Source organism: Gossypium arboreum, chromosome 10 (genome assembly GCF_025698485.1).
Source record: "Gossypium arboreum isolate Shixiya-1 chromosome 10, ASM2569848v2, whole genome shotgun sequence".
Taxonomy (NCBI): domain Eukaryota; kingdom Viridiplantae; phylum Streptophyta; class Magnoliopsida; order Malvales; family Malvaceae; genus Gossypium; species Gossypium arboreum.
In genome coordinates, this window is record NC_069079.1 from 91,971,127 (window position 1) to 91,983,500 (window position 12,374).

Genomic DNA, 12,374 nt, shown 5'->3' on the forward strand with positions numbered 1-12,374 from the left:
GCTGATGTGCGTAAAATAGCATTTAAGACTTGATATGATCATTACAAGTTCCTAGTGATGCCATTTGGACTGATGAATGTACTGGCAGCTTTTATGGATCTAATGAACCAAGTGTTCCAGCCCTATCTGGATCAGTTCATAGTGCTATTTATTGATTATATACTGGTGTATCCGAAGTCTGAGGATGAGCATGATGAACACCTCAGAGTGGTTCTAAAGATTTTGCGAGAGAAACAACTGTAAGCCAAGTTTAGTAAATGTGAGTTCTGGTTACGTGAAGTAACATTTTTGGGACATGTGGTTTCTGCTGAGGGGATTACAGTCACTCCTCGAAAGATTGAGGTTGTCTTGGATTGGAAATAGCCTAAGACTGTATTTGTGATCTACAGTTTTTTGGCACTAGTAGGGTATTATCGACAACTTGTAGAGGGGTTTTCACTAATCGTCAAACCCTTGACTGAGCTGCTACGTAACGGTGTGCCATTTAACTGGATGGATTTGTTGCAAGAGAGCTTTGAGAAGCTCAAAACTGTACTGACTGAGGCCTCTATCTTGATACAGTCAGACCTTGGGAAAGAGTTCACTGTTTACAGCGATGCACCATATATCAGTTTGGGATGTGTGTTGATGCAAGAGGGTAAGGTGGTAGCGTACGTGTCTCGTCAGCTTAAGACTCATGAGGCAAATTATCTGGCACATGACCTAGAGTTGGCCGCAGTGGTGTTCGCACTGAAAATCTAGAGACATTATCTGTATGGTGAGAAATGTATCATTTACATCGATCACAAGAGCCTCAAGTACCTCCTTACTCAGAAGGAGTTGAATCTTAAGCAGCGTAGATGGATTGAGCTGCTTAAGGACTACAACTGTACAATTGAGTACCACCCTGGTAAGACTAATGTGGTGGCCGATACATTGAGCCGTAAGGTTGTGACTGATCTTAGGGCGATGTTTGTTCACCTTAGTTTATTTGATGATGGTAGTTTATTGGCCAAACTTCAGGTTAAACCAACGTGGATTGAGCAGATTAAGGGTAAACAATTGAAGGATGAGTCACTAGGTTTTCGATTCTGACAGGTTGAGAGTGGTGACATGGTAGATTTTGGACTGAATAGTGAAGGGGTGCTCTGCTTCCGTTGGAGAATTTGTGTTCCAAAGGATACTGATTTGAGGCAGTCTATACTGCGAGAGGTGCATAGTAGCTCTTATGCTATTCATCCTGGCAGAAATAAGATGTACCGCGACCTTCGTGAGTTTTATTGGTGGCTAGGTCATAAACGAGAGGTTACCAAATTTGTGGCTAAGTGTCTGGCATGCCAGCAAGTTAAGGCTGAGCATCAGTTACCTTCGGGATTGTTGCAGCCAGTTAGGATTCCACTTTAGAAGCGGGAGTGAGTGACTATGGACTTCGTTAGTAGGTTGCCCCTCACACCAACTAAGAAGGATTCTGTTTGGGTCATCGTGGGTTACTCTCTGCAAAAACTGGTCAAGCTGTATGTTTCTGAGATAGTGAGACTGCATGGGGTACTTGTTTCAATAATATCTGATAGGGATCCTCACTTCATGTCTTGGTTTTAGAAGAAGCTACAGGAAGCTCTGGGTACAAGGTTGGACTTCAGTACTGCGTTCCATCCTCAAACAGTTGGACAGTCTAGGTGTAACACCCCGAACCCGAGACCATCGCCGGTGTCGGACACGAGGGGTTAGCAAGCCAAGTTCACTTGTTTTGCCCATCCATTGGACATTTCCAGTCAGGCTGGAAAAACTGCATCACTGTCGCCTTAAAAATCATATCTCGAGTTTCAAAACTCGGAAACTGGTTTCGTAAATTTTCCCTGAATTTAGACTCATATATCCATCCATGGATTTATTTCTAGAATTTTTGGTCGGGCCAATTGGTACAGTTTATTAGTTAAAGTCACCCATGTTACAGGGATCGACTGCTCTGACCTTCGCGCGGTATAACTTGAATATCTCTCTGTACAGGGCTTTAATGCTGGTGCCGTTTGTTTCTAATGAAAATAGACTCAAAATGGAATCTGTAAATATAAGGTATGTCTCCTAATTATTTCTGGATAATTTATAGTAAATTTTAAAGTTGCGACAGGGAACCCAGAAACCGTTCTGGCCCTGTCTCACAATAGCTTTAATATCTCTTAACATGTAACTCCTATGACCATTTCGTTTCTTCCATATGAAAATAGACTCATCAATGTTCATTTACATAGCTGATTCACTATTTAATACCATTCCTACAAATTTTGGTGATTTTTCACATTCACGTTACTGCAGCTGGCAGCATCTGTTTTAAGGTAGGTCTTACCTATTTTGTAGTCTCCATGAACCAACTAGTCTTGCCTTACATAGGTCCACATATGATCATTTTAACCATGCCAATGGCTGATCATGTGACCAACATTCCCATTTCCAATTCATAGTCACATCATGACACCATATATATATATACAAACCGCAAATAGTTTAAGTTGATACTTCACTATTACGAGCCATTTTCGCATGGCCGTACACATATACATCATAACATATTTAAACCAACAAGGGTAGTCCTATACATGCCATTTCAAGTTCAACCAAGAATTTATACCAAAATGGGGCTTGATAGTGTGGATGACTTGACTTCAACGATCCCGAATCCGATTGCTATCGAGCGAAATCTAGAAAACCGAGAGCCAAAGCGGCGGAGTAAGCATTTTATGCTTAGTAAGTCTCAAGGAATATAATCAACTCTAATTACAGCAATACATTCACATAGTTAAATGCATCATTTCATTAATGCACATTCACATAATCATACTTACTTCACCATCCCAACTCTTATGTTCATACACAAATAACGGCTTCATTAAGGCCGATAACTCGTTCCATCATAGGAGCGGATATTCACACGCTCTTACTCCTAGCGCCAAAGCACACACCGCACTTACCTTGTCATTGGGAAATTTCACAAGTGCATTAGCTGAAATTTTCCAGCAAGCTTATAATTTTCAAATCACATACCTTCGAGTTTAACCGGATGTCGCTACTCGATCAATCGCCTTCGGACATAGCCGGTTATGGTAACCCGTACCAAGGCCTACGGACTTAACCCGGATATCACGATTTGCACAAATGCCTTCGGTCTTAGCCGGATAGAATGACTCGCACGAATGCCTTCGGTCTTAGCCCGGATGTAGCCACTAGCACAATTGCCTTCGGTCTTAACCCGGTTATAATTTCCAGCATAATTGTCTTCGGCTTAGCCCGGATATCATTCAATTTCTCATGCACACATACATCAATAATCATTGGACATACATATTTATTTTCGTTACTAAGGCTCAAACACAATTATAATCACTAACATAATCGCCTTGGGACTTAGCCCGGTATCATTCGAATACTCATACACATAAATCAATAATCAATACATCCATATTTCATTCCACATAATTCAAGTAAGGTCACTTCTTGAGGACTTACCTCGGATGTTGTCGAACGGCTTTTACGGCTATTCGATTACTTTTTCCTTCCCCTTGTCCAATTGTGGCCCTCTTAGCTCTTGAGCTAATTCAAACAAATTCAATTTATCAAAACCTCATTGTGCTAGCTTATGGCGAATATGACAAGGAATTTAAATGGTCATATGGCCACCCTTTAGCTTGAATACACAATGGTCATGCACATTTTATACTACATCAAGCAATTCAATACAATTTATTCGAGCATCAAGGAAAAGCTAAGGCCTTCAATAGGCTACCCAAGGCCGAATATACTTGTCCATGTTGAGGCCAATTATGCACTTAATACCACACAAAAACAGCATGCATTTTACTAGTTAATGCTTTGCATATTGTAGCTCAAAACTTACAATATAGCATCAAGCACTCATATGTGTGCTAGGCCGAATGTGCTTACAATTTCACAATTATTCTTCAACATCTTCTTCTTTAAACAAACTTATTCATCACTTCCTTCATAACCAAAACATCATGTGCAAACATATATATACATATATGAGCATGGCCAATTTCAAGGTGTCCATAGCCATCCAAAACACAAATTTTAACTAACATGCAAGAAGCATGAACCATGCTCATGAATGCATCATGGCGAATATGACAATCATGCTCCTTTTCAACTTCAATCATGATAAAACAAAAAGAAAGCTCAAAATCTTACTCAAGAGTAGACAATCTATCATTGCATGCATCATCATCAAGCTTCACACTTAGCATGCAATGGCTTTATCACCATAACAACTTTGGCCAAATACCATTTCCATGGCTTAACAAAGATTTGAGCCATGGCTAACATGCACATCAAGTTAGCAACCAAAACATGCATGAAACTCCTAACACAACCTCATACATACCTTAATCTTGATGCAAACTTAGCCAAATCTCCTTCTAGATCTCTTCCAAACCAAGCATGAAGCAAAAATCCTCCTTCTTCCTTAGTTTTGGCTCAAAGAAAGGATGAACAAAATTTTTTCTTTCCTTCTCTACAACTCACGGCAATGGGGGATTACCACACTCACACACATTTTTTTTCATTTTTTATCACCCATACACCTTTGTTTATTATTTCACCCTAATGCACCAACAAAACATGTTTCATGACATGTTTAGCCCATCCTCCTTGTCATGGCCGCCACCACCTATAAAGGGGAATTTGACATGCAAGTCCATTATTTTGCATGCATGCTTTAATTAGTCATCACACATTTCCTATCATACTTTCAAAGTTCATTACTAAGTCCTTTCTTGTGGAATTCACCCTTATAACACTAAATCAATCATCATAAAATGTCATACATGAGCACACACATATTATAGGCATCAAAATAAATTTTTAATTATTTTTATGCCTCGGTTTTGTGGTCCCGAGACCACCTTCCGACTAGGGTCAATTTTGGGCTGTCACACTAGGAGGGTGATTCAAATACTGGAGGACATGTTGAGGAGTTCTATGACTGACTTTCGAACTAGTTGGGAGGACTATCTGTTGCTTGTCGAGTTCACATATAATAACAGCTTCCAGTCGAGAATACATATGGCACCTTACGAAGCTTTGTATGGTCGTAAGTGTTGTACTCCTTTGTGTTGGACTGAACTGGATAAGTGACAAGTGTTGGGTCCTGATATGATTTCTGAGATTGAGGATAAGGTTCGGCTGATTAGGGACCGTTTGAAGGTAGCTTCTGATGGGCAGAAGTCTTATGTTGATCTGAAAAGTCGAGAGATTGAGTATTCTATGGGGGACTTCATGTTTCTAAAGGTCTCGCGTTCTGAGGTTTGGTCACAAGGCCAAGCTAAGCCCTAGATTTATTGGGCCTTACCGCATTCTGAGACAAATGAGACCAGTTGCCTACCAGTTATAGCTACCTCCAAAGTTGGATCGGATTCACGACATGTTCCATGTCTCTATGTTAAGGCACTACCACTCTGATCCTACACATGTTGTTCCTATTGAGGAGATCGAGGTTAGGCTAGATCTGATATTTGAGGAGGAGCCAGTCCAGGTATTGGACCGCGAGGTTAAAGTTCTGAGAAGAAAGTCCATCCCACTGGCTAAGGTTCTTTGGCGTAATCATAGCTCTAAACAAGTCACGTGGGAGCCCGAGGATGCAATGTGATAGCAATATCCTCATCTGTTTTGATCAGGTAAAATTTCAAGGTCGAAATTTTATTTAAGGTGGGTAGAGTTGTAATGCCCCAAAATCCTTTATAATTATTTTTGTATGTTGTTGTTACACAAATGTGTACCTATCATAGTGGTTGAGTGTTCTGGGAAGTGTCTGAGAGGTCCCAAGTTTAAGCCTTAGCTTAGGAAATTTTTGCTTTTAAATGAATAAACCCCTATCTCTAGTCAGTAGGCTTATATATAAATGTTGATAAAATATAGCAGAATGGGCCTGCTGGTCTAGTGGTTAAATGGAGTGAAGATGAGCAGGATGTCTAGAGTTCAAGTACTAACGCAATCATAGAATTTATTTTTACTGCTGGTGTCGTGGGAATGTTGTGGTTTGACCGAAACACTAACGAGTTTGAGTAGAATTTAAATTTGGTGGTTAAGGGAGGGGTGGACGGTTTTGGGGAGAAGATTAAGGGATTTTGGTGAGGAAATTAAGGAGTAAGGATTTGAGCACATTCAAACTGTATTTGGAAGTTTGGCTATCCCTCTCCCTCTTTCTTTTCTAACGTTACTCCCTCTTCTACCATCTTTCTTTTCTTTGTTTTTTTGCTCTCTGCCCCCACAACTGAATTCTATCCTTCTTTCCCCCACCCCTTTTCGTTTTTCCTTTGACTTTAATCTCCCTGTGTTGCTGCCGAATCTTCGAGTGCTTTCTCCTCTACCTACTAATTTGTTCCCTCTCCATCCTTTTCTTTTCTTTTTGTTTTAGCTGAAATTCCCTATTGTTGCTATCTTTCTCTCCAATTCTCTCTTGTAGTTGCCGAAACTTCTAGTGTTCCCCTTACCTTGCGTTTTCGGTCTATCTTGCTCTTTATTGAATTAGTGTTCCATTTCTTTTCTACAGGTTTGCGCTTTCAGTAAGTGGTACTTGTTCTGGATTAGACTGTTCTTGTAAATATTCTTTTAATAGGGGTTTTGACTGGAACTGCAGGAATTAATCGAGGAGCTTGTGATCATTCTTTTCCAACGATTTAAGTGAGTAGGGCTTAGGCTGTTCAAACAAGGTAAGTGGTTGTTGATCAAGTGCATAAGTGTTAGAATAGGGACCATTTTAAATTTGTTTGAGGTACGATTAATTCTGTGATCATGGTTGAACACAAGTTTCGGAGTGCTCGAGGATTGTGTGCTTATTTTTTGTAATTAGGTGCGTAAATAGGACTCTGGGAATGGAAACCAGCGAAAAGCCAAAAAACATGAAAGTCGACGCCACACGAGCATGCGGCCACCCGTGTGGTAGGCCGTGAGATCGGACATGGGCATGTTGTCGATAAGGCAGGCCATGTGCGATTCATGGGCCGAGTCGAATTGAGGCCATGTGGGCCCCACGAGTGTGTTGGCCCCACACGGGCGTGTGGGATTATTGGGCCAGGCCGTGTGATCCACACGACCAAGGCCATTTTGGGCCATGTGGCCCACACATGGGCATGCAACATGGGCTTGTGGGCCCATTTTCACTGAGTGACCACTAAGGTTGCATGGGTTGCCCAAGTCGACTGTGGACCTACTGTAGGGTCGGTAAGCGTACCTAGACCCCTAATTGACTGAAATGACTGTATGTTATATATGAACAAGCACGATAATGTTCCACTAATTTAACACTGTATACCCTGATTACATTAATGATTTTATGTTATAGCATGCCATTTATGTATATTGTATTGCATTGGGTTGAGGGTTTAATTGATCAAAGGAAGTGTACTGAAAGGCCTCAGTCCTAATTTACTGGTAGCTCAGCTGCAAACTACTGTCTAATGCTGCATCCGGTACTTGCTGGAGTGTAGGATGGGTGGATTGATTATATCCCCACAGAGAGTGTAGGGTTGGACGGAGATGGAGTGTAGAGGCTGGATGGGTAGCACTTGTATGCTGTATGATTCGTTACTGATACTATAATGGGCCAAGGCCCAAATGCATGACTGTCTCTTTACTGAAATGGGCTAAAGCCCAAACTGTTACTGAAAAGGGCTTAGGCCCAGACTGTATTTGCCTTCTGTCTGTTTGATTTTTAAGGGATTACACACTGAGTTTTTGTAAACTCACCCTTCTGATTTGACCGTACAGGTAATCCCTAGGCATAAGCGGGTTGATACGGCAGAGGACTTGGCGGTGGCCACACAACATACTTCGTTCTATTTTAGTACTTAAATGAATTTTAATTTTATTTTGGGGTATTTTTCTATAATAATGGCCTATTTGGATTTTTATTTAAATTTGGGATTTTTACTAGTCTGTTTTATAACTTCTAGAAGTAGGGGTAATCGGGTTTTCAAAAGAATCAGGCGTTCTAACAAATTTCACACAAATATGCAAATTGTTTTAAAAGCTTCCACGACAAGTGATGTTTTGGAAATTAATAACGTTTCGAAAATTTAATATATTCTGGAAGTAAATAACTTCTTGATAATGATTTACGTTTTGGAAATGAACAACATGTCTTCGAAAGATAATAAAAAGAGGTTGAATAGAAATGAGAGTTTTTAGACGACAGCTTGTTTTATGAAAAACACTTCAATGTGACATCGCCAGATTCGACTATAACATTCAGGCCGGCTTTTGATGTTAACTCACGTAAAACTTATTTCAAAATTTGTAGCAAAAAGACCCATATTTGTCTAATTTTAAAAACCAAGCTTTCCATCAACTTAATAGAAAACATGCAGAAAACTTAAAACAAATAACAAAACTGAAAATCAAAACCAAATCTGAAAACTTAGTCCAAAATAAAAAGTCCAGAAAACCTAATTAAAAATTATTCAAACCATCTCAAGCATAAAACCAATCTGAGCTCCTGCACGTTGTCTGGTCCTAAACTTGCTAGTTACTTGAGAGGAAAAAAAACAAAGAGTGAGCTTACGAACTTAGTGTATAACACATTCCAAGCAACAGATCAGATACACATAAATAAAGAGATACTTTTTCAAATACAAATTCAAATATATTCTCATATACAAAATCAAATGTATTTTCATAATCAGATACAGATGCATACTCAGATTCAGATACAAAACTAGACACAGATTCAGATGTGGATGCAGATACAGATTCTAATACAAATGCAATCACACATCCTACCCCCATTTGCTACACACCAACTCCGTCCAACCAATCACTCCAATTAGGACTACAAGAGTTCATCCATCCAATCACATCGAGTCGTGGTGGTATGCCACTCATATAAGGTGCAGTTGAGCTACCAAACAGATATTGTGGTTTACCCACCAAAATTGCAGTAATACTACCGGAATACACTTCCTCCGTCACATATCAAACTCACCCCGATGCACATGCATAAATAAACTGTAACAGCCCGATTTTGGGGGCTAGTCAGAATAGTGGTCTCAGCACCACAAATTTGAAGTCATAGAAATTATTTTATTATTAAAATAGAGTTATAGCATGTTTATAATAGTGTATGAAAAATTTGGTAAGCTAATTTTAGCGTTTGTGAGCCCAATTGCAAAAAAGAACTAAATCGCATAAAGTGCAAAAGTCTTAAATTGAGAACTAAGGGTGCCAAATTGCCATGTATCATAAATTGGGGGTTATTAAAGAGAAATTGGGCCATTAAATAGGTCATGGCCAACCATGGTAGATGGAAATGTTGAAAAGTCAACATTAGGTGAAATTTGATGACATAAGGTGTATTATAATAATACCTAAGCCTAGCTATCATCTTTTTCTTTCATTCTCTCTTTATTCCATTGATTTTTTTAGCCATTGTTAAGGGCTTTGAACTTCAAAATTTACAGCAACTTATTCCTCTCACAAGTAAGTGATTTTAATGAGTTTTCTTGAAGATTTTTGAATTTTTAAGACCCTTGAAGCATGAGCTTTCAAATGAAGGGTCTATGTTGCAAAATGATTAAGAGTTTAGGGTTTGACCATGAGAGTATTTAGGGTGTTTTCTAAAATTTTATGGAAGAAAATGAGTCTTGGGTGTCTTATAAACAACTTTTATGAAAGGTGTTAGCATGAAAACTCCTAATAGGACTAATGTACATAAGTTGTAAAATAGATAATAAATGTGTGAAATAGTGGGGAATTTGGAGTTGCTATAAGAGTGAAAGAGGTTCGGCCAGTCTTGAGAAATAAAGAAATTCGATAAAAATCGATTTTTGGACCGAGGGGTAAAATGGTCATTTTGCAAAAGTCTAGGGGCAAAATGGTCATTTAGCCCAATTGTGAATTGTTGAGTGCTTAGGTTGATAAAGTGACTTAATAAGTGCATTTTGTTATTATAGATCAAGAAATACCGAGTCTGAACCTAGACCGGGGGGAAGCCAAGCAAACCGACTAAATCGGCTAGTCGCCACATTTTATAATCCGAGGTAAGTTGTATGTAAATAATACAACTACATTGTTAATTATATGTGCTTGAATTATTACAGTATAAATTGCTTGATTGTGAAATTGAGAAAGTATAATGATAAATGAGATAGTAGAATTTCCGTTGGAACCTTAGGAAGTAAATCGAATATTCATGCCATGACATTTGGGTCATTCGTGTGTGAGCTAGTGTAAGACATGTCTGGGACATGTATCGGCCACATTATGAGAGCCAGTGTAAGACCATGTATGGGACATTGCATCGGCATTAAGACGAGGGCTAGTGAAAGACATGTCTGGGACATGCATCGGCCTCGAGACATAAGCCAGTGTAAGACATGTCTACGACATGCATCAACTACAAGATGATAGTCAGTGTAAGACCATGTCTGGGACATGGCATCGACTTGAGATATGAGTCAGTGTAAGACCGTGTCTAGGACATGGTACGAGATGATAGTCAGTGTAAGACCATGTCTGAGACATGGCATCGACTTGAGATATGAGATAGTGTAAGACCGTGTCTAGGACATTGCATCGGTACCTTACCCTACGCTTGAGGCTTCTGTAATATTTGGTAGTATTCCGAATGGTTCAACGGTGAAAGTTATGTTCTTAAGCTAATGACGAAAGTATAACTGTGTTGTGAGTGGTACAGATACCTAATTGGTACGTATGAGATATGAGCTCAATATATAATATGTCACTTGTATAGATGGTAATGATGCCGCCTAACTAGCTCAAGGATCACCGGAAGCCAGAGATATCGATCACACTATCAACCGAAGCATTCGATATAGTTGGATTTATATTTTTGCATATGGCATGTATAGGACTTAGACTTTATTATTTTGTGTCATTGAGGTTTGGCCATATGTATTGGCTTGGGTTAGAAACCCTTCAATTTGTATTAAGCCTTGAATAATGGCTAACATTCGTTTTGAATTTATAAAAGATGCATTATCCTGGTTGAATGAATGTCTATTGTTGTAACACCCGTGCAGAGACATTTGAGTGAGTCGACCACGAGGTGCTAATGAGACTTAATTCATTTATTTTCACGATCCATTTTAAAAACTTTCCGAGACATAAGTCGGCTAACTGCGTCACTTGTCACCTTAAAATCATATCTTGAGTTCCAAAACTCGAAAACCAGTTTCATAAATTTTTCCTGAAAATAGACTCATATATCCATCTACAAATGTTTTTCTAGAATTTTTGGTCAAGCCAATTAGTACAGTTTATTAGTTAAAATCTACCCTATTTCAGGGTTCGATTACTCTGACCTTCATGCATTACGACTTAGATATCTCCTTGTACAGGGCTTCAATACTTATGCCGTTTGTTTCTAAAGAAACTAGACTCGAAAAGGAATCTGTACATATATGGAAGACTTCTAATTATCTCTGGTTAATTTATAGTGAATTTCCAAATTCAGATCAGGGGATCTAGAAATCACTCTGGCCGTGTTCCACGAAAACTTAAATATCTCTTAAAATACAACTCATATGATCATTTCGTTCATTCCATATGAAAGTAGATTCATCAAGGTTCGATTACATAATTTATTCACTATTTAATTCTATTGCTACTATTTTTAGTGATTTTTCAAATTTACATCACTGCTGCTGTCAGCATCTGGCTTTAAGGTAGACTTTACCTATTTCATAGTTTCCATGATTCAACTAGCCCTTTAGCATATATAGCACAAAATATGATCATGATTAACCATTCCAATGGCCAATCATTGCCGAGCATGTCCACACCTCTCAATAACCATATACATACAAAATGATTATATCACTATGCTCAAAATATATAAGCCATTTTCGCATGGCTATCCAAATATATACAACACCAAAGTACTTGACTAATAACAAAAGGGCAGTCCTATACATGCCATTAGCAGAGTTCAACTAAAAGAGTACCAAAAGGGCTTTGATAGTGTGGACGACTTCGACTTTGACAATCCCGAGTCCGATAGCTGACAAACCAAAATCTATAAGACAGAGATTTATAGAACGGAATAAGCATTTAATGCATAGTAAGTTTTGAGTAATGAAATTAGGCACAATTGAAGTATAGCATTCATATGACTAAACGGATAATTCATATACACATATTCTCAAAATCATTCCTACTTCACATTTCCAACTCTTATATTCATACATAAGGGATCAACTTAACCAAAGGCCGGAAGCTTATTAATCGACTGAGCGAATAATATTTAAAAGGAATCAACTATTCCAATGCATATACAAAACATACCTCATCATTGGGATTTTACAAGCGTATTAATTGAAATTATTACAGCAAGATCGCTCATTCCCCAACCAAGTACCTTCGGGATTTAG

General features: G+C 38.8%; 1 protein-coding gene across 1 annotated transcript; it reads left to right on the forward strand.

Annotated features, from left to right (window-relative positions):
* Positions 1-5,142: 5,142 nt before the first annotated feature.
* LOC108487936 (uncharacterized) lies at positions 5,143-5,635 on the forward strand. Its single transcript, XM_017792270.1, has 2 exons — positions 5,143-5,292; positions 5,381-5,635. The coding sequence occupies exons 1-2, from the start codon at positions 5,143-5,145 to the stop codon at positions 5,633-5,635; spliced, it is 405 nt and encodes a 134-aa protein (XP_017647759.1).
* Positions 5,636-12,374: the final 6,739 nt, after the last annotated feature.